The sequence below is a fragment of the Lissotriton helveticus genome, chromosome 7 (genome assembly GCF_964261635.1).
Source record: "Lissotriton helveticus chromosome 7, aLisHel1.1, whole genome shotgun sequence".
Lineage (NCBI taxonomy): Eukaryota > Metazoa > Chordata > Amphibia > Caudata > Salamandridae > Lissotriton > Lissotriton helveticus.
Window position 1 is genome coordinate 1,358,133,278 of NC_136068.1, and position 23,767 is coordinate 1,358,157,044.

The 23,767-nt window shown below is 44.9% G+C and overlaps 1 protein-coding gene across 4 annotated transcripts in view; it reads right to left on the reverse strand.

Moving 5' to 3' along the window:
- Positions 1-23,767, reverse strand: part of PIK3R6 (phosphoinositide-3-kinase regulatory subunit 6) — a 745,472-nt gene that overhangs the window by 292,187 nt on the left and 429,518 nt on the right. For 2 of the 4 annotated variants that reach the window (XM_078654671.1, XM_078654670.1), the window contains one exon: positions 16,313-16,381. The exons of the other annotated variants lie outside the window; for them this stretch is intronic. In XM_078654671.1, the coding sequence (XP_078510797.1) occupies positions 16,313-16,381 (69 nt within the window). The remainder of the gene's footprint in view (positions 1-16,312; positions 16,382-23,767) is intronic. 4 annotated transcript variants of the gene reach the window in all.

Below are 23,767 nucleotides of genomic sequence, written 5' to 3' on the forward strand. Positions count from 1 at the left end.
GACCGCTGCCCCCGCCAGCTGTCGAAATCCTGTTGAGGCGATATCCATCGCCACGTCAATCATTTCCGAGGCGGACCGCTCTCACTCAAGGAGCATCTTCTTTACCTCTTCTTTCTGCTCCTCTGGCAGTGTGCCTAGATATGGGGCAACATCCGCCCACATCTGGCGATTGTAACGCCCTAAAAGCGCTAGCGAGTTTGCCGCCCTGACCGTAAGGGCCGACATCGACGAGAATCTCTTCCTGATGTTATCCAGTTTACGGCCTTCCTTATCCGGAGGCGCAGTCAGCGGAGCATATGGGTTGTTGGATTTCCGCTGCGCGGCCTGGGTGATAACGGAGTCCGGTTTGGCATGACCTGTAAGGCATGCCGGAGCTGTGTCCAGGGCCTTATACTTCTTATCAAGCCTGGTCGGCACTGGTTGTAAAGATGAGCGGTTTTTCATTATTTTTACCCTCTGTCCCCAGATGTGTTCGAGAATAGGGATTGACCGAACCGCCTTCTTGAATGGCTCTTTAAAGTCATATAGGAAGCAATCCTGAGGTTGCGTGGTCATCTCTATTTTGAACCTTGCTGCTGCCCTCTCTACAACATTATGAAACCCCCCGATATCTTCTGGGGGTGAATCCGCCTGTGCCTGGTCTGGGGAAGCCGGACGTTCAATGACATTCATCCTACTCATCATCCTGTATTTCTCCCTCCTCCTGTTGACCTTCTTCATCTTCTCCTACTGCTTCCTCCTCCTCTTCTGCTTGTAGTCCGCTATGAGGAATTGGAGGTCCGTGACTATTGAGGCCGGGAGGCACACCATAGGTTCTGAAGGAGGAGGCGGCTGATATTCCTCCTGGCATGGCACTTCTGCCTGACCAAGGTCTTCATAGTCCGAAATCTCTTGGACCTTGACATTGAGCTGTGAAGGACTTGTTGCAGTGTGGGACAAGGCACCATCATCAGAATCCTCAGTCTCCAGTAAGTGGACCAGTAGCAGTGGCTGGACCTTGCTAGGAGACGTAGTCTCTGGCGTCAGTATACGCGTTGACATCCTGAAGTGTGTATAAGTACACTTCAGCGTAGGAAATTCCTCCGTCGACGGGGCGGTCATCAGCGGTGGTGTGCTGTCAGCCACAGCAGACCCCTCAGTCGTATTCGTCGACGACGGTAGCGTCGTCGACGATGGCTTCTTCGTCGACGGCGTCGACGCTGGAGCTGTCGTCGATGGGTTCGTGGACGGCCTCGTCGTCGACGGCTTCGTCGACGCTGGTGTCGACGTCGATGGCTTCGTCGACGATGACATCATCGACGAGGTTGTCGTCGATGGGACCTTCGTCGACGACGGTTTCAACTTTGTCGACGGAGGCGTCGTCGACGCTTTTTTGACAGGAATTATTGAGGTAATAGACCTACCCGTCGACGATGGTGCTGAGGTAGTTGTCGACAAGGTGGTGAAGGTTGATGCTGTCGACAGAGATGGTAACTGTCGACGCTGTCACAGGCAAGGCAGAAGACACCAGTACAGGCTTCTTGAAGGTGGCTTCCTGAAGAAACGTTTTAACTGTCATGGCTTTTGGACGACCCTCTGAAGACTTTGGCGTCTTCTTTTGAGGTGGCATATCAGACGGACCTGGAGATGTCTGTCTTGGCCTTTTGGCAGAGGAGTGTGAGCTCCTGAAGGAACACTCGCTCTCACCTGAGGAGACTGTTTGATCCTTGTCCTTTAGTCTCTGAAGCCACAGAAGCAGGCGACCCTCTCTGTCTTTTAAAGTCTTGACAGAGAAAGTGCGGCAGACCTTACAATCCTTGGCAGAATGTTCAGGGTAGAGACAGTAGAGGCAGTCTTCATGTTTGTCATCTACATGCAGTCTCAGCTTACTACATGAGGCACAGGGTCTAAAGAGCCCTTTTTTAGGAGTGGCAGACATAGCTGCTCTAGCACTCCTCCACAAGAGTAATTTGAAGAGAAAAATATGGAATAAATCCAAAAATACCAGATAGCTGAGCAGAGGTCAGTGGAGACTCCCTTAGCACGACGTGCGGTAGAAAATCTGAGGCACTAGGGCTCCTTCCAGGAAGGTTCTAGAGGGTGGTAGTAGCTGATTGGCTCCTGGCCAAAGTTTGGTCCTTTTTACAAAAGGACTTGGATAGGTTACTAATGTTAGGCCTCTGGCCTATTAGTATATATATGTCTATATGACATTACTGTTATTATATACCGGGGACTCCCACCCCGACGACGGGGAATGATTCAGGCATGTGAATCTATGAAAGATACCCATAATACTGGATAATCTTTCTAATATAGCACATCAAGCTATGACCTGCATCAAAGTGCAAAAACAACAGTTGATGAACAGAATGCAGAACAATGTCATACATTCACCCCAGTACAGAGATCTGGGCCTAAATCCATCGTTGTTTTGCACTCCACACCATCCCAGTTCAGACATGGCCATATGCAAATCAGCCTTGACCCTGTGCCTCATGGGAGCAGTCCAGCCCGAACTGCCAAGCCATGTCTTTCCTGGACCGGAATCAAGGACCCTAGGACCGTTTTCTGGCTTTCAGCCGTCTTCAGCCAGGATAGCTTGACTCCAGTGGTGTGGAGAGCATGGGACTCACGTCTGAGCACACCCAGCCCACTCAGGGTGACAAATGCAAAAACAACAGTTGATGGGCAGAATGCAGAACAATGTCATACATTCACCCCAGTACAAAGATCTGGGCCTAAATCCATCGTTTTTTTGCACTCCACACCACCCCAATTCAGACATAGCCATATGCAAATCAGCCTTGACCCTGTGCCTCATGGGAACAGTCCAGCCAGAACTGCCAAGCCATGTCTTTCCTGGACCGGAATTAAGCATCCTAGGACCGGTTTCTGCTATCAGCCGTCTTCAGCCAGGATAGCTTTACTCCAGTGGTGTGGAGAGCATGGGACTCACGTCTGAGCATCAAAGTGCAGCATGAAAATTGCAAGGCATAGGTTTAAAACCTTTTTGTTTTTTCTTCAATCTTTTGTTATTCTAAGGTTACTAATAATGGTTCCTTTGGCGGGAACAGTCATTAGTATGACACCCCCAATCATTGTGCAACTTTTCAAATCTTGAGTTTATGTGGTCAGCTTACTAACGCTTTGCATCGGGTTTGCATCAATAAAGTGATGCAAACCTGGTGCAAAGTGTTGTACTGAGTATACTTTCCAGCACAAAATCCTATGTTGAGTTGGAAAGTAACCCTAAAGTAACACAAACTAGCACTACACACTTCCATGCATAGAAGAGGCATACCATGGGTACATTGACATACCTTTGCACCCACCCATGAATTTTGACATTAATCCCGGTCTACTAACAAAAGATTACGCCTCCTTGAGGCAAGCGTAAAGTTGGAAAAAATATACATTTTCTCAAAACCTTTTCAACTTTATATGTGTGTGCTGTACAGTTGTATGGCAAAGGGATGCTTGGCTAAACAACGCGTGCTTCTAACACCAAGCCCAAACTAAGAATGCGTCTGAACTACGCATTCCTTTACCACGCATGCCTTTACCACGCATTTTCATGGTAAAGGCCTGGTTAGTATAGAGATGTGTGGTAAAGATCCTACCCTATGCCACCTGCCCATTGTCCTAACTACCCCGAACCCTCACAAACCCTAAAAGTACCCGAGCCCTAAAAATGAACCCGCCCCCGAGCCCTAAAAACGTTTCCGACTCCGCTGAGCCCTAGAAACTAACTTGAACCCCCAAGCGTTATCAACCCTCACCTCAAGTCCTAACAAGTACCCCAAACCCCATCCCGAGCCCTAAAAACTAACCCACCGCCCGAGCCCTAAAACTTCTCCAGTGTCCCCTGAGCCCTAAAAACTACCCGACCTCCCCTTAAGCCCTAACAACCCAATACCCGAGCCCTAAAAACTACCCCGACCCCTGAGCCCTAAAAACTGCCCTGAGCCCCCCATAGCCCTAAAAGCTACCCAACCCAACCCACCGAAGCCCTAAAAGCAACGCGGACCTCAGCCCAAAAAACAACCCCACCAAGCAGCCCCTGAAAACAACCCCAACCCACTAACCCTGAGCCATAATAACGACCCCAACCCTTAAAACTACCCACCCCCCCAAACCCAGCAGTGCCCCACCTACTTCAACGCATCCTCTCCCGATCGTACCTGTTCCTGGGCCTGCCTATCTCAGCATCTAGACTGCGCATATGCGTGGTTAAGGCAAGCATGGTTGTGCTTGCGTGGGAACGGCATGCGTGGCTCGGCACGTATTGTTCAGGCCATTTCCTGTGATGTATAGTGCAGCACACATGCAAAGTGGTAAAGAGTTAAACTTTGTCAAAGTATAGAATTTTGTGCTGGAAGGATCCTTGACATCGCGCATACACCATAGCACTATTGGGCACGGGCATGTGCATTGATGAAAGTAAAGGAAGTTAAAGTACGACAGCACTGGAGCAGAGAGCATATCTTAGTAGATTTGGTACTGTTGTGCTCTCTTTTCACGCAGCACAACAATTTTGGTTATTGAGTATGTTCACATGGGGTGCCACCAATGCTAAAGTCGGCCGTGGTGAAAAACAATGGAATGAGAGTGCTTCTGTATTTTTACGACAATTTAAACTCAAGTGAAAAACAGTGTAACATCAATCTCCTGACAAAATATTTCAGGGGATACCCTGGCTTTCAAATTCAGTCTTCTAAAGGGCCTATCCCAGTACCCGCACACGCCCTGAGATGCTCAGCCTTTGAATCTCAGAACATAATGGAGACCAGTAAGTGAACAAAGCAATGAGGTCATAGGTCCTGTGTTACTGGCTCTCATTTTACAAATATTCAATGGGACAGAGCTGCGAAATGTGTCACTAATCTACTAACCCACTTCCATTTACTGGTTTGACAAATATAGTGGAAACGGTGAAAGCTAATCCCATATTTCAGATTCGATTCATGCCTTTTGTTTAACAGAAGAGAGGATGCTTTTGCCAACTTTGGAAATGGGAAACCAGGTTGGGGTCAGCTCAACATCCAGTCAAGTCACTTAATCTGCCTGTGCCAAAAAAACACAATCATTGGCATAGCGAATAGCTTTTGCCTATGCGAATTCTATCAACCCTGTCAATTCTTTTTTTTTTACATATTGCAGAGCAGTTGAGCGACTGTGTAACAGGGCTTAAAGTATAAAGAAAACAAGCCTCTGCAATGCAATAGGTCTCGCATTAGGAAAGTTTGAGCTATTGGCATTGTAAATGACACTTTTTTTATGTGTTGGTTTTGAAAATAGCGAAATTAATAGCTTTGTCATTTACAATGCCAATAGTTATAACTTTCGCAAATGTGACACCTATACCATTTGTAATGCAATCCGTGTTGTATTTACGTGTCATAGATGTATTGATATTACAAATAACAATGGCTTTTAATTTTTTTAAATAATTAATACTTAAATAAAAGTTATTGTAATTTATAATGGCAATAGCTTAAACGTTTGTAAATAACTTTTGTGAAGATTATGTTCCGTGTATTTTATTGTGACGAAAATCCAAGAACAGAAGTGAAATATTAACATCTATTTGTGACATTTGTAACAAAGCTTGAAACAATGAGAGAACATATTTGAACCAGTTGTTGTTGAATGGTTGCACAAATTGATGCTGTGGTGGTGCCGAGTGATGTGGTGGTGATGAATGATGCTGTGGCGTTCAGTGATACTGTGGTAGTGCATAGTGATGTTGTGGTGCCCCTGAGTAATGCTGTGGTGGTGCTGAGTGATGCTGTGGTGATGCGATAGATAGATAGATAGAGTGAGTGCGATAGATAGAGGGAGGGCGATCGATAGCGGGAGGGCGATCAATAGAGGGAGGGCGATCAATAGAGGGAGGGCGATCAATAGAGGGAGGGAGGGCAGTAGAGGGAGGGAGGGCAGTAGAGGGAGGGAGGGCGGTAGAGGGAGGGAGGGCGATAGACGGAGGGCGATAGCGGGAGGGAGGGCAATAGATAGATGGCGATAGAGTGAGTGCGATAGATAGACAGATAGAGTGAGGGCGATAGATAGATAGAGTGAGGGTGATGGATAAATAGAGTGAGGGCGATAGATAGAGGGAGGGTGATGGATAAATAGAGTGAGGGCGATAGATAGAGGGAGGGCGATAGAGTGGGGGTGATAGATAGAGTGAGGGCGATAAATAGAGTGAGGGCGATAGATAGAGTGAGGGCGATAGATAGAGTGAGGGCGATAGATAGAGTGAGGGCGATAGATAGAGTGAGGGCGATGGATAAATAGAGTGAGGGGGATAGATAGATTGATAGAGTGAGAGCGATAGATAGATAGGCATTGAGTGGTATTTGGAGTGTATGTTACATTGAGTGCAGTGTAATTATGAGAAGTGTATGTTGCATTGAGTGCAGTGTAATTATGTGGCGTGTAATTATGTGGCATTGAGTGGTATATGCAGTGTATGTTGCGTTGAGCGCAGTGCAATTATGTAGCATATAATTATGTGGCACTGAGTGTTATTGTGTGGAGTGTATGTTGCATTGAGTGCAGTGTAATTATGTAGCATCTAATTATGTGGCACTGAGTGGTATTGTGTGGAGTATGTTGCATTCAATAGAGTGTAATTATGTGGCACTCAGTGGTATTTTAAGTGTATGTTGCATTGAGTGCAATGTAATTATGTGGTGTGTAATTATGTGGCACTGAGTAGTATTTGGAGTGAATGTTGCATTGAGTGCACTGTAATTATGTGGCATGTAATTATGTGGCACTGAGTGGTATTTGGAGTGTATGTTGCGTTGAGCACAGTGTAATTATGTAGCATACAATTATGTGGCACTGAGTGGTATTGTCTGGAGTGTATGTTGTATACAGTAGAGTGTAATTATGTGGCGTGTAATTATGTGGCACTGAGTGGGATTTGGAGTGTACGCTGCATTGAGCGCAGTGTAATTATGTGGCGTGTAATTATGTGGCACTGAGTGGTATTTGGAGTGTATGTTGCGTTGAGCGCAGTGTAATTATGTGGCGTGTAATTATGTGGCACTGAGTGGTATTGTTTGGAGTGTATGTTGCATTGAGTGCAGTGTAATTATGTAGCATATAATTATGTGGCACTGAGTGGTATTGTGTGGAGTCTGTGTTGCATTCAGTAGAGTGTAATGATGTTGCGTGTAATTATGTGGCACGGAGTGGTATTTGGAGTGTATGTTACATTGAGTGCAGTGTAATTATGTGGCACTGAATGGTATTTGGAGTGTATGTTGCGTTCAGCACAGTGTAATTATGTAGCATATAATTATGTGGCACTGAGTGGTATTGTCTGGAGTGTATGTTGTATTCAGTAGAGTGTAATTATGTGGCGTGTAATTATGTGGCACTGAGTGGTATTTGGAGTGTATGTTGCACTGTGTGCAGTGTAATTATGTGGCACTGAGTGGTATTTGGAGTGTATGTTGCACTGAGTGCAGTGTAAATATGTGCCGTGTAACTATGTGGCACTGAGTTGTATTTGGAGTGTATGTTGCATTGAGTGCAGTGTAATTATGTGGCGTGTAACTATGTGGCACTGAGTGGTATTTGGAGTGTACGTTGCATTGAGTGCAGTGTAAATATGTGGCGTGTAATTATGTGGCACTGAGTGGTATTTGGAGTGTATGTTGCATTGAGTGCAGTGTAATTATGTAACGTGTAACTATGTGGCACTGAGTGTTATTTGGAGTGCAGGTTGCATTGAGTGCAGTGTAAATATGTGGAGTGTAAGTATGTGGCACTGAGTGGTATTTGGAGTGTACGTTGCATGGAGTGCAGTGTAATTATGTGGCGTGTAATTATGTGGCACTGAGTGGGATTTGGAGTGTATGTTGCGTTGAGCGCAGTGTAATTATGTAGCATATAATTATGTGGCACTGAGTGGTACAGGTGTGTGAAGGGTATAACAAGAGTGTGAGGTGGTGTGTGAATGGGGTAGAGAAGGAAACAAGTGCTGTAACTGACTAGCAAGGGGGGAGGGGAGGCTGTGAAAGGACAGAGAGCCACTGAAAGCAAAGAGAGCACTGGTGCGTGCAAGGAAGGAGAGGCACACAAGCACGGTTATTTATTTTCTTCTTTGTAGTTTTAGATAGTGAAAGCATTGGAAAAAGTTAAAGTGTTTCCCTCGCGCTCTAATAAAAAAAAAACGATAATGTAAAACTGGTTGGCATATTCTAGCTAAAAGTATATAACGTTAGGGTAAACTGCAACGGATGGCACATGGTGTGTGAATAAACTAAGTTTAATTGTGTGCGCCGCTCTGCCCCTTACGGTGCCTGCCAGCTGCTGCTGTTTATTACAGGCTCTGGCACAAGGTAAACAAAACAACATCAAAGCGACCGGCTGTGAAAGTGAAAGACACTGATGCAGCAACTGACAGTCGGTGTGATCTTGGGCGTGACAGCCTTCAGCGAGCAAAGCCAGAAACAGCGGGGGCGGGGAAACTGATTCCTTTGAAGTGTTTGAAGTCTGATGCCGGCTGCAAGCAAATCAGCATGAGTGCGGAGAGAGGCTTACAGGCTGCCAAATGGTGTGCGATGTGCACGCACCCGCACACATGCACTGTAGGCAATCCGCCTGGAAAAGCTTTTGGGAGCATTTTTAAAAGTCCCTAATTAATATCTCGCCAAAGCATCGCTAACGTGATGGCTTAGGCGAGACCTGAATAGGGCCGTGACTCGGACAATGCTGGCCGCATCATAGCACTTAAAAAAAAAAAATTAAGCCATGTTGCACAGCAGCTCATCTGCTGTGAGGCATGTAAAAAAACATTGACTAAGCCAAATTGGCTTCACTAATGTTATAGTTACAAAGAGAGTGCATACAACTTTTATTTATTTATGCATTTTTATATAGCGCAAACTTTACCCAGAGGTGATTGAGCGCTTTACAATAGTTACATTGCTCACAGAATTCCCGTCTGATTCTTATCAGTTGCGTTTTTTAATCACTCCTTAATATTGGGCACCAAGAATTATGAATATAAAATACATGTAATTTAGTTTGTTTGCAGTAGGAAAAAATGTGTTTCCAAGCACGTTTTCACATGCACAATAGCACCGCATACAACTATAATGCACAAATTGTTTGAGCAGAAAAACATTTCTCTATTTCGTTTTAATGCATTTGTGAGACTTCTGATGGAAAGAAACAAGGTTTCTTTCACAGATCTCATTATTTGATACAAATGCTTTCAACAGTTAGTTCAGGGTTCTAATTAATTAGCAACTTCACACTACTTGAGTGTGCTCAGTTACACATGCTCTCTTTGTAACCATAAAAACGTGCTCTACACGCAGACATCAAAGACACTTAGGGCCAGATGTAGGTCGGCAATTACCGGTCGGTAACGGCCGATTCCAGCCGTTACCGACCGGTAATTGGTTTTTGAGATGTAGGGGGCCCGAATTTTACCGAATCTGTAAATTTACCGATTTGGTAAATTTACAGATTCGGTAAAATACCGACTCGGTATATTTACCGAATCGGTAATTCCAGATGTAGGTGGCACTTAAAATAGTGCCACAGGCCCTTAAGAATTCGTTATTTACCATGAAATACTATCTCATGGTAAATAACGAATTCCTGTGTACACCTGTGCCATGTGGCACACATACATGCCCTAATGGCATGTATGTGTGCCACATTGCACACAAGCCAGAATCAGGGGTGCAACAGGGTGTCAAAGTGACACCCTGTCCCCCTTGTAAATTCGGTAATTTTACCGAATCGGTATTTACCGATTCGGTAATTGACATGGATTCCTATGGGCCTCAAGGCCCATAGGAATCCATGTCAATTACCGAATCAATTACCGAATCTTACCGATTCGGTAATTGATTAGCTAAATATACCTACACCCCGATTGCCAGTTCTTAAATACCGAATCGGTATGATTCGGTATTTAAGAATCGGGAAATCGGGGATTACCTACATTTGGCCCTTAATGTTAAAAGTAATCCAGGTAAAAACTTCTGAGCGAGGTTGAAGTCCATATGCAATTGATCAGTTACACAAGCTCTCTTTGTAAGTACAAAAACGTACTCTACATGCAGACACCAAAGGCGATTACTATTCTCACTAATCCAAATAAGAAATTCTGTAGGTGAGATAGAGAAAAAATAATCAAGCCTGTACACAAGAAGAAATAAAAATAAAAAGAGGTGTTCCGAAAAAAGCAGTGCTACAGTCACCAAAGAAGCTGAATGGTAAAAAGAATCTAATTAAAATGTTTAAAGAATCCAAATAGGGAAAACAGTGCAGCTACACAAATAACATGCAGTCAACAAACGATCTTAAAGACAAAGAAAAAAGTAAGTTCATGAAAAGCGATAAAAAATTAAAAGGGAGCAGTAAGCCTAATAATATCCGGGAAGGAGTTCCCATGTATGCAAAGCCACGGTCGTGCCGACTTTGGACACTGGACTGAAGCAGGCCATGGAGGGAAGGAAGGACTGATGCTTCCTCTGGACTTACCCCCGTCAAGCAAGTACTATGGTTTGGGTTGGGAAGAAGCACTCTGCTGAGTTGGGGTGGCGGGCTGTTTTAAGTCCGTTAAGCAGGGAGGCAGGGTGGGAGGGAGCGATAGAGGGAGGGGAAGTTTGGATTCTGTTTAGTTTTGTTCTAGTTTGTAATGGCGCTGATGGTAAAGCAGAGAATCGATTGACCGGCAGATCTTTAATTGAGTGGTTACGCAGCGGTTCCCGGTATCTACACACCACACCGATAGCAACAGGCTCACAACCTAACTGTACCCAGACCACGACCCGAGAAGCTCATGTAAACCCTCTAATGTTTGTAACATGGAACGTCCGCGGACTGGGCGATAAGATAGAGGGGCCTGGTACTGCAGGCCCTGAAACGTTACGGCCCGCATTAGCGCTATTGCAGGAGACGCATCTCACGGGACAGCATGTAAGGCACTAGATAGAAGGGGGTATAAGATGGCAGTGCACTCCGAGTTCTCATCGGGCTCCAGGGGGACGGGCATCTGGGTGCGGAAAAACTCTCCCTTCATAGTTCTCCAGACTAAGACGGACGACCAGGGACAATTTGCAGCACTACAGGGTCAATGGAAAGGCAGACTCCTTAATGTGGTATCAGTATACATTCCGCCAGCACTTCACACAGTGGCACTTCCAGCACTCAGCGACTTCCTCCTTGCACTGCCGGAGGGGGGACCTTATCATTGGGGGGGGACTTCAATGCTATAATGGACGCCACCATAGACAAATACCCGGCTAGGTCTCAGACGCCTGGAACCTCTCGCTTACAGAGCTTCGCAGAGGCAATGGGGCTTGTAGATGTCTGGAGACACTCACATCCCACGGCACGCCAATACACGTACCACTCCACTGTACATAACAGTCTGTCCAGATTAGACTATTTTATGATGCCGGACGCCGGCCTACAACACGGTGAAGGAGTAGAGATCAAACCCAGGGGCATCTCTGATCACTCCCTGGTGGTGCTAACTTTCTCCTACTGCAAGAGGTCTCGTCGGAGGATATACCCTATTTATCCCGGGTACCTCCACATCCCCAATATTAAAAAGGAACTCCGTAAAGTCACAAAACATTTCTTTGAGGAAAACACTACATCGGTTAGTTCAACATCAATAGTGTGGGAAGCATACAAGACCATCCTTAGAGGGCAAGCAATAGCATCTATCACGGGGCACAAACCGTCAAAACAGAGGGAACTATTAGATTTAGAAATAGCATTGCAGGCAGCTGACGCGGACCATTCAGCAGATCCCACACCAGATACGGCGCACATCCTGCACCTCAGACAACAACAACACAGGGACTACTTACAAAGAAAGGACGGTGGCTAGCCTGGCAGAGACTAGGCACAAAATATATGACGTAGGAGACAAAGCAGGGAAGCTGCTGGCTTGGCTAGATAGGCGAGAGAATGGCACCTGGGGAATACGACAAATAAGGAAGGCGGAGGGACGACTCACGACGGACCCAGAGGACATAGTGAATACACTGGCAGAAGTCTACACACCGACATCGGATGTAACAGAGGTGGAGGTAGTAGAGTCCTTACTAAGTATAGAGATGCGAACGCTAACGCAGGAGGCATCCCTGGAATTGGAGGCAGACCTTACGAATGAAGAGTTGCAATTAGCAATCAGATCGCTACAGTCAGGCAAAGCACTGGGACCCAACGGGATCCCGATAGAATGGTATAAACAAATGGCAGAGACTGTCTGCCCGCCTCTATTGGCAATGTACAACGAAAGCCTGGAGAAGTGCGAACTACCGCTAGACCAACGTATAGCAATGATTCGCGCTGGTGCTGGAACCTCTGGCGACGCTGATTAGAGAGCCCCCATTACTTAAAGGAATTTGATGGAGGGAGGATGGGAAGATCGTCTCTCTTTATACGCAGACGACATACTAGAGTACCTCACAGAGCCAGAACACTCTATACCAGAGCTCCTTGACATCTGTGATAACTTCGGGAAGGATACACAATAAATTGGTCCAAGTCGGTCCTATATATGCTAAAGGGGCCCGCACCGCAACTCCCTACCGATTGCCCGCTTTTGGTTGCGAGGGACTCCTTTAAATACTTAGGTATATATATATTACAACGGATGCAACAGATTTCTTCTCCAGAAATCTGGCACCCCCTCTGGAGCGCCTACGGAGAGACTTGAAACATTGGGCATCTCTGCCCCTCACACTCCTGGGTAAAACGGCGTTACATAAGATGATGGCCCTACCCCGGTTTCTTTATGCCCTTGACAATACGCCCTTTCTGGTCCCGCCCCGGTACTTTAAACAAATAGCTTCACAGGTGTCAGTACTTCTTTGGGGCCACAGACCTGCACGCATAGCGCAGGCAAAACTACATAAAAGTTGGTATGATGGTGGGATAGCACTCCCTGACATGCAGTTGTACTATTGGGTGGCACACCTTAAGGTCATTAACCAATGGATACACGCACCTCAGGATGACCCAGCGTATAGGGCAGATAGAGCCCAACTGGGAACGAATAATATGCTTGCAATCCTATATAACAAAGGGCTAACACTGAAAGTAGAGGGCCCTACAAAACATACAGCCACGTTGTGGCACACAGCGCAGACACGGTTGGGATGGAGGGGGGTTATTACTAAGCTTGCCCCGCTCTGGGACACAAAAAAACTAGGACAGCTGAGAAATAGCAAGGGATTTGAACAATGGGACAATATAGGCATCTCTACGGTGGGGGATTTGTGGGACAGAGGGACTGTGGTGTCATTTGCCCAACTCCAGCTACAATACGACTTGGGCCCGACTGAGACTTACAGGTACACACAAATAAGACATGCGTTGCTAGCAGTGATCCCGCAAGATACTGAGGTCCCTGAGGCCTCCCCGCTGGAGGACCGACTGCTTACTGACCACATGCAAAAGCGCGCCACATCCTTCACATATAGAAAGCTGATTAACAATCTGCCAGATCAGACAGTCTCACTGCGGGGCAAATGGGTGACGGACGTGGGGGACATAGACGACACGGAGTGGCAGGAAGCCCTGGCGTCGCCCAAGGAGGTGGGAATCCCCGCAAGGCTTCGGTTAGTACAGCTTAAGATCCTGCATCACGTATACTATACTAGGACCACATTGCATAAAATTCAGAGGGCACAACATCCATATTGCCTTAGAGGGTGCGGGAAGAGGGTTCTTTTATACATACAATATGGGAGTGTTCAGCAATAGCGGACTACTGGCAACAGGTACTGCGAACAATATCACAGGCGATGGAGGTGTCACTTCTACCAGAACCGCGCAGATGCTTACTCAACATGTGGGAGCCCAATGATCTCACACGCCACGGACAAACATGGGTCACGCTGGGACTCATGGTAGCAAAACGAAATATTGCGCAGAAATGGGGAGCAGTGGATTTTGCCCTCGCTGGCGACCTGGTGTAGAGACATGGATCTCACTATGGTAACAGAAAGGACAGTATATGCCAATCGGAGAAGCCCCCGAAAATGGACTAAAATCTGGGCGGCCTGGAATGCTTATCGGGGGGACATCTGTGACCCAATACCAGAGTCCGATGTGGATAGCTCAGATGAGGAATAAAGGAGGGGTTGGGGGCCCGGTAGGGACTGAACTGCCGATTGGACTACTAGGGAATGTACAGATTACTATTGATTTCATAACGGCAATGTATTCGGAAATGTGTAACCTAACCATACTATGTGATTTTCTGCATTATGTCATTACTGCCTATATGTTGAATGAATACAATAATAACAGTTTAAAAAAAAGGGAGCAGTACTTGGTCCAGGTTCCACCGAAAGAAAAAACACATGAAAAGAAAACAAAACAGAAACCAACAGAAATAAACAGGAAATAAGACGCTACACCCAATAACCAGCTAGGATAACAGAGTGACAAGCAGACCAACTACAGTAAGTAGGGATGGGCTGAAAGTCCCTTTCAACATTTGTTTAAATCACAAGAGATTTCATAAGCGCAGCGCAATGCAGTCGAAACCTAATGCCATGGTGTAATGTAACTGGAGGTCATGTAGAGTTCTCCAATGCTTTGGGTCGTGTTCGTGCTATATAAAACTGCAAAGATAAATAAAAACATGTAATTTTTCTTGAAGTCTGCATTAGGGAGGAGACAGAGAGGGCAGTGCCCTGGACGCTGGGTTCAACGTAACACGGTAGTCTCATGTGACAAGTGCGGAGTCAGACCTTTCCCACAGGGCCTTCATTGGCTCTTGCTCAGAGTGGGGCGGGCTGCCCAGCGCTGCCTTCTTACCGCGCTCATTAAGTTTGTCGAAATCATCTTTCAGCACAAAAGGTAATTTGCCTAAGAAAGGAGGAAGGAGATTTTCCAGACAAGAAAACCCCGAAAAGCTGAAGTGAAAATGCCTTTGAAGCAGCACAAAGGAGGCAGGTTTCAGATCCTCACCTGGTGCTGGGACAGAACAATTGCTTGGCAACCACAGGGTGTACAATGAACACAAGGGGACTGTGCGGTAGAAGGGAGTTAACCAGCTGACGCTTCCACCTCAGATCCTATTACTATTAATATACAGCTATGAGTCTGCAGGGGCTTTTGGCACTGACCGACTAGTACAGCAACATCCGCAGAGCTACTGCCGATCGACCCGATCTGGCAGCAAGAAACGACACAGATGCTAGCTCAAGGAAGGAGGAATTACTAATTTACCCCCAATGCACCAGGGGTAGTGTTGACAACTGGACTTAGCATTGGCTCCCCCATCATATGTACTTGATATCCCAAGAAAGAGGTCGTTTGTGAGATGGTGCTCGCTAGTCGGTGACCACCCTTTACTGTATTTAAAACTCGATAAATAACATTGAACCAAAACAAAGTACCTACATTCCTTCAGAAACTCGCCCTGTGGCTTAGTAAAGAAAACCATGAGAGTAGTTTAATAGACAATATCACGTATCTCGAGTTTAAGGGGTGGCTTTGCAACCTTGTTGACCACAATTATGTTGCCTGGTAGGTTGACCACATCTTCTTGGTTTTATGAGACATTCTTGGTTTTTGGCTATCTACTGATGTACCTTGACAAATTTGTGTTAATGGAATACCTAGTCCAGTTCTGAGAAGGGGGCAAGTAAGCACGTTCCCTGCAACTAAAAAATGCTTTTCCACCTGTCTCTTTCATGAGGCAGGAAGGAAAGGTCAAGAAGACAGAATGTGTGCTTTTCACCATTGGTCAGATTGGCTCTAAGAGCCACAACGGGCTCAGTGCCTCACCCGTGGCCAGATGTGCTGTTAGGAACACAGTGGATGCACGGCCTTGCCATTAGTCATTTGTGCTCACAGGGTAGAGAGACTGTGCGGCCTCAACCTGGGCCAGATGTGGCCTATGGAATAAGGCTTATGCACTGCGTCACCCGGCTCAGACGTGCCTTGTTCCAGCATGCTCTGTGTCAAGTGCCCTGTGTTCCCGAGAGGAAATGGATTCTTCCCATCATATCAGTGCAGGATTGGTTAGCATCACTCCTTACTAAGCAGTTTAACTTACACAGGTGGTACTGTATCAGTGTGCCAAAGTTACACTTGAATTTCTATGTGCTATTACCACATAAATACAACTGTTTGGACCTACTTTTAATTGTTGGCGATTCCTTGGAGTAAACTCCTTCTTTAGTGTCATGATAATGGTCAAATTGAAATCCTATTCGGTGTCTATGCTATGTGTATACGTTTCGAATATCTGGTCATATTTGACTAGGGTCACAGCAACAAGTGTATACCCTACCTTGATAAAATGGTGTTTCCTTACCTTGACGATTGCATACATAAGCGTGTGAAGCAGGGGGACAATGTGATGTTTATGATCACCTCTTTCGGCCTACAAAGAGAAAAGATACTATGACATCATTTTTCCAATTGGGTCAGGTAACTAACAATAATTGAAAAGTCAAACAGTGCTATTAGTTAGCAAACATACATTTCAAGATAAGATGGCAGCCAGGAACCACCAAGCCTACCCAGACTATACAGTTCAATGACCTTGAATGCTTTCGATTTTTCTAGCCTCACAGCACTTCTTTTTTTACAATGGAGGTAGAAGGAAGAAGGATGCAGGGGAAGCCATAAGGTGGCAGAGACGATGAGGGAGAGTGATGCAGAGCCGGAGGTAAAAAGAGATGGGATGCACTGAAAGGGACAGGCCTACAAGCATGTCCATTTGGTGCCCAGTGTAATTTGACTGTTGTGGCAGGCTTAAACTATTCCATTTCACTTTACGGAGTATCCGCTCTAGGACAAGGTAATTTAGGGCACCACCAGTAGAAAGGCACCAGGTTGCCCTTAAAACAAAAGTGCATTTTGCCTCATTCTGAAGGTAAAGGGACACCAAAATATCACTTTGCCTAGGTTGAAGTTCCCTTTATTGGGGGGGGGGAGAGAAGAGAGAGAAGAGAGTGAGTGAGTGAGTGAGAGAGAGAGAGAGAGACAGACAAAATAGAAAAGGGAGGTGAAAGCTAGGAGAGTTACACAAAGGATAGAGATTGAGAAAGTAATTTCGAGCAGTGGGGGAGCTTAAAGACGAGGGAAGGGTACAAGAGGGTGTTATGGACTAACTCACTATAGTCGATGTCCTACCAACTCATAGCATGTGCAGGCAATGGAGCAAAGAGCCCTTGTCCCAGCACAAATTTAATTAAACAATGAGCTAGAGTGCAGAGCTTATGGCGTTCAAATTCCTAGTCCCTAATCTTAGTCAAGATTATGGATAATGGCACCCTGAGAAGAGGGTATGTGGGTTTTGGAAATAGGGGTCTCTAGTTGGCAAGGGCTTGCACCTTTGTCCAAGTATGGGACCCTTTTTCCTAGTCAGGATAAGGGAGTAACACTCCTAAAATAACTCTTGCTCACCCCCTTGGTAGCTTGGCACGAGCAGTCCATTACAGCAGAGGCACACGGGATGACTGAGCAAGAAAATACTTACTTCCTAAAAGTGGTATTTTCAAACACAGAATGTAAAAATCACCTTTACTAAAAGATGCATTGTTAGATTCTGAGTTCGGCCTACTACATTTTATTTCGCCACCTAGTTCCCAGGGCCAGTTATGTTTATAAGATGTTATAAACAAACTTCCCATTCTGTCCTATGGGGAACAAGTAGCCTTGCAATAGTGAAAAACGAAATGGGCTGTAATTCACTATCAGGACATGCCACACACACCAGGGCATGTCCTACCTTTCGCATACACTGCACCCTGTACACAGGGGTACTTTGGGCCTACCTTAGGGGTGCCTGACATGTAAGAAAAGGGAAGGTTAAGGACTGACCAGTGTGTGCACGGGCCAAGCCGACATGACAGTTACAAACTGCACGAAGACTCTGCAATGGCAGGTGTGAGGTACCTTTTCCAGGCTACTCACGTGGGTGGCACAATCCATGCTGCAGGCCCACGCGTAGCATTTGATTCACCGGCCCTGGCACAGGCAGTGCACTTTACTAAGGGCTGACAAGAAAACCAAACAGCCAATCATGGAAACACCAATCCATAACATACTTGACCACAGGAGCACTTGGACTTTACCACTGATCAGCAGTGCGAAAAGTGCGCAAAAACACTACGCCAGCAAAATCAGAGTAAAAACTGGGAGTGCAGAAAGCAAAAACTCTGGGGAAGCATGCCAAAAGATGCCAAGTTTAACAGTGGGTCATCTAACAAACACAGATTTAGTGCTTCAGTGTCGAATAGTGATGTCACAGTAGCCTTAGGATTAGTTCAAAGATTGTATGCGCTCTATGTAAAACAGTATTACGCCTGTGGAAGGGCATTGTTTACACTTAAGGTAATTATTTGGACCTCTTACACTAACCCTGCATTACCCCTAGATGGCACCATGTGGCTGCTACTTTACCTCTCTGTAGCATTCTTCTGTGTAACATTTTTGTATGGAAAGATGTGAAGAATTTGAGATGTAATCACAACATTTAAGAAACTGCAGTTAGGGATGCCACTCATATTTACAAGCCATGCTCTAATTTTAACTGTAAGAACAAATAGCGTTAGAGGGAGTAAAGCCAAATTATATATGCTAAATATCAAGTTACAGTGAGAGCAAACCCGAAGTGAAAGCTAAATATCATGCAGGAATATAACATTCCAATTTCTGATTGAAAAATCTGCAGCAACTTCTTGAAGGAACCTTCTTCCCCGAGAGGCTGGACCAGTGGCCAGATTCACAAATAATGATGTGCTCCAATGGTAACTTTTTCCAGAATTGTAAATCCATTTGTAACAATGACTGTGGAGTTTGTGGGTTTTGGATCACCTGCAACTTTACTTGTTGACATTCCAAAATGTACAGGTTTTTTGTCCACCATGGAATTCCACACAACTGTACATCTGTTTTTAAGGGAACAGCGAGGAAACACCTGCATGTTTAAGGGGCTGGAGTTGAAAAGGTTCCTCCGAAGAGGAAAAGGAGAAGCGAAAACGTTTCATGTGCTAATGGACTTTTGCATTTCCTTGCCCTCAGCCACAAATGTCAACCTGATGGACATTAGTCATGTGCCCATGTTATATATGGAGTACTCTGTTGAAAGTACAAGTGTTGTATTTTTCATTGAGAACTCTGCAAAAGCCTAAACTTTCCTACTACATGTTCCCCAGATTGCAGATTGCAGTGAGCAGAGTCCAGGAAGTGGTAAGGAGACAGACTAGTGCTGTCTCTTCCCAAGACAAAAAGTTGTTTAAAAAACGATTTTCATTTTCTGTGTTTACTGTCTATGCCTCTGGCTGTTACAGTTAAAAATTGTAGTTTTAGCCTGCCTGTAATTGCATATTTTATCACCTGGGTTGTGTTTTGAATGTGTGGTTTTCCCTGCCCATGATTGTTTGCATTTAGTGTGTTGAATTGTGGGATTTGCAGTCCAACCTCTGTAGTGTGTCCCTCTCATTCCTTGGTGACAAATCTGTTTTCCCTCCAAATGTCTCCTTTGCTCTGTGCTTAGGCCTGTGTGCTCAAACAGTGCACCCCCAGCCACCATTTTGTGCTCACAAACCAGTGAGGCCAGCCCCCCTGCGTCCCCCCCCACCCCCCAGCAAGAGGGATTTTCTACATCAGAGGGGGCTTCTGTGAGCTGTTTAAACTGTATTTACTGGGGCCTGTGCACTTCGTTTTTTGGCCAGCAGGGGGAGTAAAGCTTTATTCAAACAGTATTGTTAGATTTCGAGTTAGTGAAGCCTTTACCTGTTGAAGTCCAAAGTTGTGGATTGAGCCTGTCTGTCTCCTAGGAGATTCTGAACAGGAGCAAGCAGCTTCCAACTCCCTGGCCAGCAAACCTTGTCTGAGGTTGCCTTATATGGTGTGCTAGTGGTTGGCACATCTGTACACTGATTGGTGGTTGTATCTGGTTGTATCTGGTGTTTCTATTGGGTTAGAGTTAATGTCGTCATTGGTTGGGTTATTGAGGCTTCTGATTGGTTTCTCGGTCTGTGATTCAATCATTGCAGGGTTGGGGCTAAGGCTAGGGTTAGGATTTCTATTGGAAGTAGGGACTAGGGTTTCCTATGTTATTGGTTGTTGGGAGTAGGGTGGGACTATGGCTAGGGTTAGTCCTTTAATTGGAAGTAGCTATTTAGTGCTTCTGGTGTTATTGGTTGTTGGACCAGTTGTGGGGCTAAGAGTAGGGTTAGGCTTTCTATTGGAAGTAGGGACTAGGGCTACCTGTACCATTGGCTGCTTGGACTTGTGTTGGGACTAGTGGTAGGGCTAATGCCTTTATTGGATGTTGTGATCAGGGTTTTTGAACTGATTGGGTGCTTGGACTAGGGCTAAGATTGGCTGCAAGGTCCTGGTCTCCTATTGGTTCTAGATGTTAGGGCTAGTGTTGTGATTGGATAGTGTTAGGGCTAGGGTTCCCATTGGCTGAAGGGGTCACCTGATTGCTAGGGCTACAAAAAAGGCCAGGCTTAGGGCGTCTCTGCCCGGGCGTCGAGGCTAAGGGTGGAGAGGACAAGGGTAGTTGCCTGTTTGGGCCTGCTAAGGGTGGAGAGGACAAGGGTAGTTGCCTGTTTGGGCCTGTTCGAGACTGGTCGGGACTAGGGCCAGAAATGCTGCCTTCTGACTCCTTGCCTCCAAAACTCCTTTTTACTCATCCAAAAGCCTCTTCCTACTGCTAAGACTTATAAAAAATAAAAAAAAATAAAAAATCCTTCACTCTTATCCCTCCACTATCCTTTTGCAATCAAAATTAACAGACTAGTAACATGTTCACTTCTCAAATTCCATATTTCATATTCAACTATACTAATAACTGAATAACATATCTACTACTCAAATTACTTCATATTTATACTATACTAACTTTCAACACTAATCCTTTATGGGTTCCGGAGTGGCGTGCTACTCGCCAGAAAAGCGCTTCAACACCCATCAGGGGTAACAAGTGCTATATGAATGCAAATCTTTCTTACCCTTTTATCCATCCGCTATCCTTCTCACTCCAAGTAACAGACTAATATCCACCACTGAAATTACTTCATATTTCACCATATTAATTCACCACTAATCCTTTATAGGCTCCCTGAATAGCATGCGACAACAAGCGAGCGATAAATAAATACAAACCTTTGTCCTACTCTATCCTTCTGCTATCATTCCAAATCCAAATAACTGACTAACCTATCTACCACTTAAAATGTACTTGCATGTTTCACTATACTAATTCAACATTAATCCTCTGTGGGTCCCGGAGTAGCGTGCTACCCGCCGAAAAAGCGCTTCGACGCCTCGTCAGGGGTAGTAAGCGCTATATAAATGCAATTACAATACAATACAATACAATACACGTGCAAGAACAATCATATGGTCACAAGTTTGACTTTCTTTTTGCTCTCCTTTTGGAAGCTAGCCCAATGCCATCGTAAGGATTTTTGGGGCCTCGGGTAACACATTTTGAGGACCCCCCATTCCGGAACACCTTGAATTTATTACCTAAATCAATCAAGGATACTTTTTTCAGTATTTTTTTACCATCAAAATATACAATTAAAAACATCCCAAACTGACATAGCACACTATTGCTGCATTGTAAAACAACAGTCATTTAAAAAGTAGCTAACATTTACTAAAATGCTGTGCCCAAGTCCAGGTGATTTTCTGCACGCGTAAAACAGCTAAATTTATATAGATCATCTTGTATTCTGCAGTAATAATACAGTGCATTAATAGTTTGGTAGATAACTGGACCCGGTATTTGCAAACTTAGTGCACAATGAGCCAGGATGAATTGTAAAAGTACAGTGCTGGACAAGATAGAGGATACAAGCATAGGAATTCTAAAAACACCGATATTGCCCTTTAAAAATGCATGAACTCCTTTCCTTTGGGTTTATTTTAAAAACAAAGTGCACAGTGTTTATAATACAACGAGCAAGGCAGCTTACTCCATATCACGTTACTGTAATTGAGGTTTGTTTCAAATACTTCTCACGTTTGAGCTAGACTAGACATTTAACAGGAAGCGACTGAGAACACAATAGGGCCAGATGTATCAGTTTCAGAATTCGCTGTGCCTGTAAGCAACGGACAACCCCCATATTCAAAAGAGACTGGGCGCAGCCATCTTCGGCGCGTGCCACGATACCCAGGGCATGCGATAAAAAAAAAATGTTCCACTGTCTCCGGGTCCGAGCCGCAGGAAGGGCAAACAGAAAACGGGGTTTTCTTCCAGTTACTACTAAATGTTCTTCGAGGTAGGCAGCCGAATCTGAACCTTAAAATAAAGGCTTTTAGCAAGAGGCGGTGTAATAGTTTCCAGGAAATGTTGAAAAGCCAGGAATAATGTTACTTATTCCAGTAACTGGTCAGTCAGTTGCCCCAGGTTACTCCTAGTAGTTTGTTGCTTATGTACATAAGACCAATAGGTCGACTTTAAAACCAAATTATCGGTCTTCAAATTTGTTCAGGGCTATCCTATAATTTACATAGAGCAAATTTCTTACAACTAAAGATAATTCTCAGCCAAGGAACCTTTATAGCATGATCCAATTTCAATAAGTCTCCTAAAGATTCTCTGCAGTCAGATAGCTAAGGAGTCGACCAGATGCATATCCAATATAAGAGTGGCTTTGGTTGGGCCTGGTCGAATACATGCCTAAAACCTAGGTCATAATAGAGTGGGATAAGGGGAGTGCTGGCTGGAACTGAAACCAATGACCTTATGAAATTATACAACCAGCTTCTAGATGTCAGTGTAACCACAGACGTCAGCTTCAAATAATGCTGCACTCTGAGTCTTGGCGCAGTACGCTTCTATGGCTGGTGAGATTGAACGAGTGTGTGTCCTTTTAAAGAAATGATGTAGAGCTTTAGGTCGATAAAATATTAAAAGGGAGCCTTTATTCATTTGGGAATCACATTTATTTTTTTCTGATAAAGTTACTCCCAAGTAATCAAAGATATACACCCTATCTGACATGTCAGTTCCAGCCCTAACTGGACAAGGTCTGGGTAAATCCTTGCCAAAAACCATATATTTAGATTTTGTTGCGTTCAACTCCAGGCCCCTAGCCCTGCAGAACTCCAGGAATTCAGATGGCCTATGGGCGTTTCTGAAATAAGCAGAGAATAAAATGCGAAAAGCAAAATGGGCATTTGTTCCCTTTCAAAGAAAGTGAGTCATTTACACACACAAATTTTCGCAGTTCATCTACCTCGTCATTAACATACAAAGTAAACTGAGTAGTCACAAGAATGCCCCCTGCCGGAACCTGCAAAATATTTAAAGAAGATTCGTCAATTCGCCTTTGTTGCCCCACAGGACCTGTATGCAAATTCTTTCATGTAGCATAATTAAACTATTAATTAGGCCATTAGGAGCCCCCATGTTTGCTAGCACTCTCCATAAATTCTTGTGGGACAAGATCAAACGCTGAGCGGAGATCTACAATTGCCACAGATAGCTTTTGGCTGTTGAGCAGTACGTGCTTACAGTATAAAAGAAACAAGCATTTGCAATGCAATAGGTCTCGCATTAATTAGGTTTGAGCTATTGGCATTGCTAAATATTGCAACACCAATTGCAACAAAGGTCCATAAATTGTAGGCCAAAAAATGTGTATTTATTTTTGTAGCAATGGTGGCATGCTGCACTTTAGATGAATATGTTTAAAAGTAAAGTGCGCAATACTGCAATTGCTACAATAGTTAATTGTGGATGCGTTAACAATAGATGTGTGCACTGTTGGCTGCTGGTGTGTGTGCCTGTAGA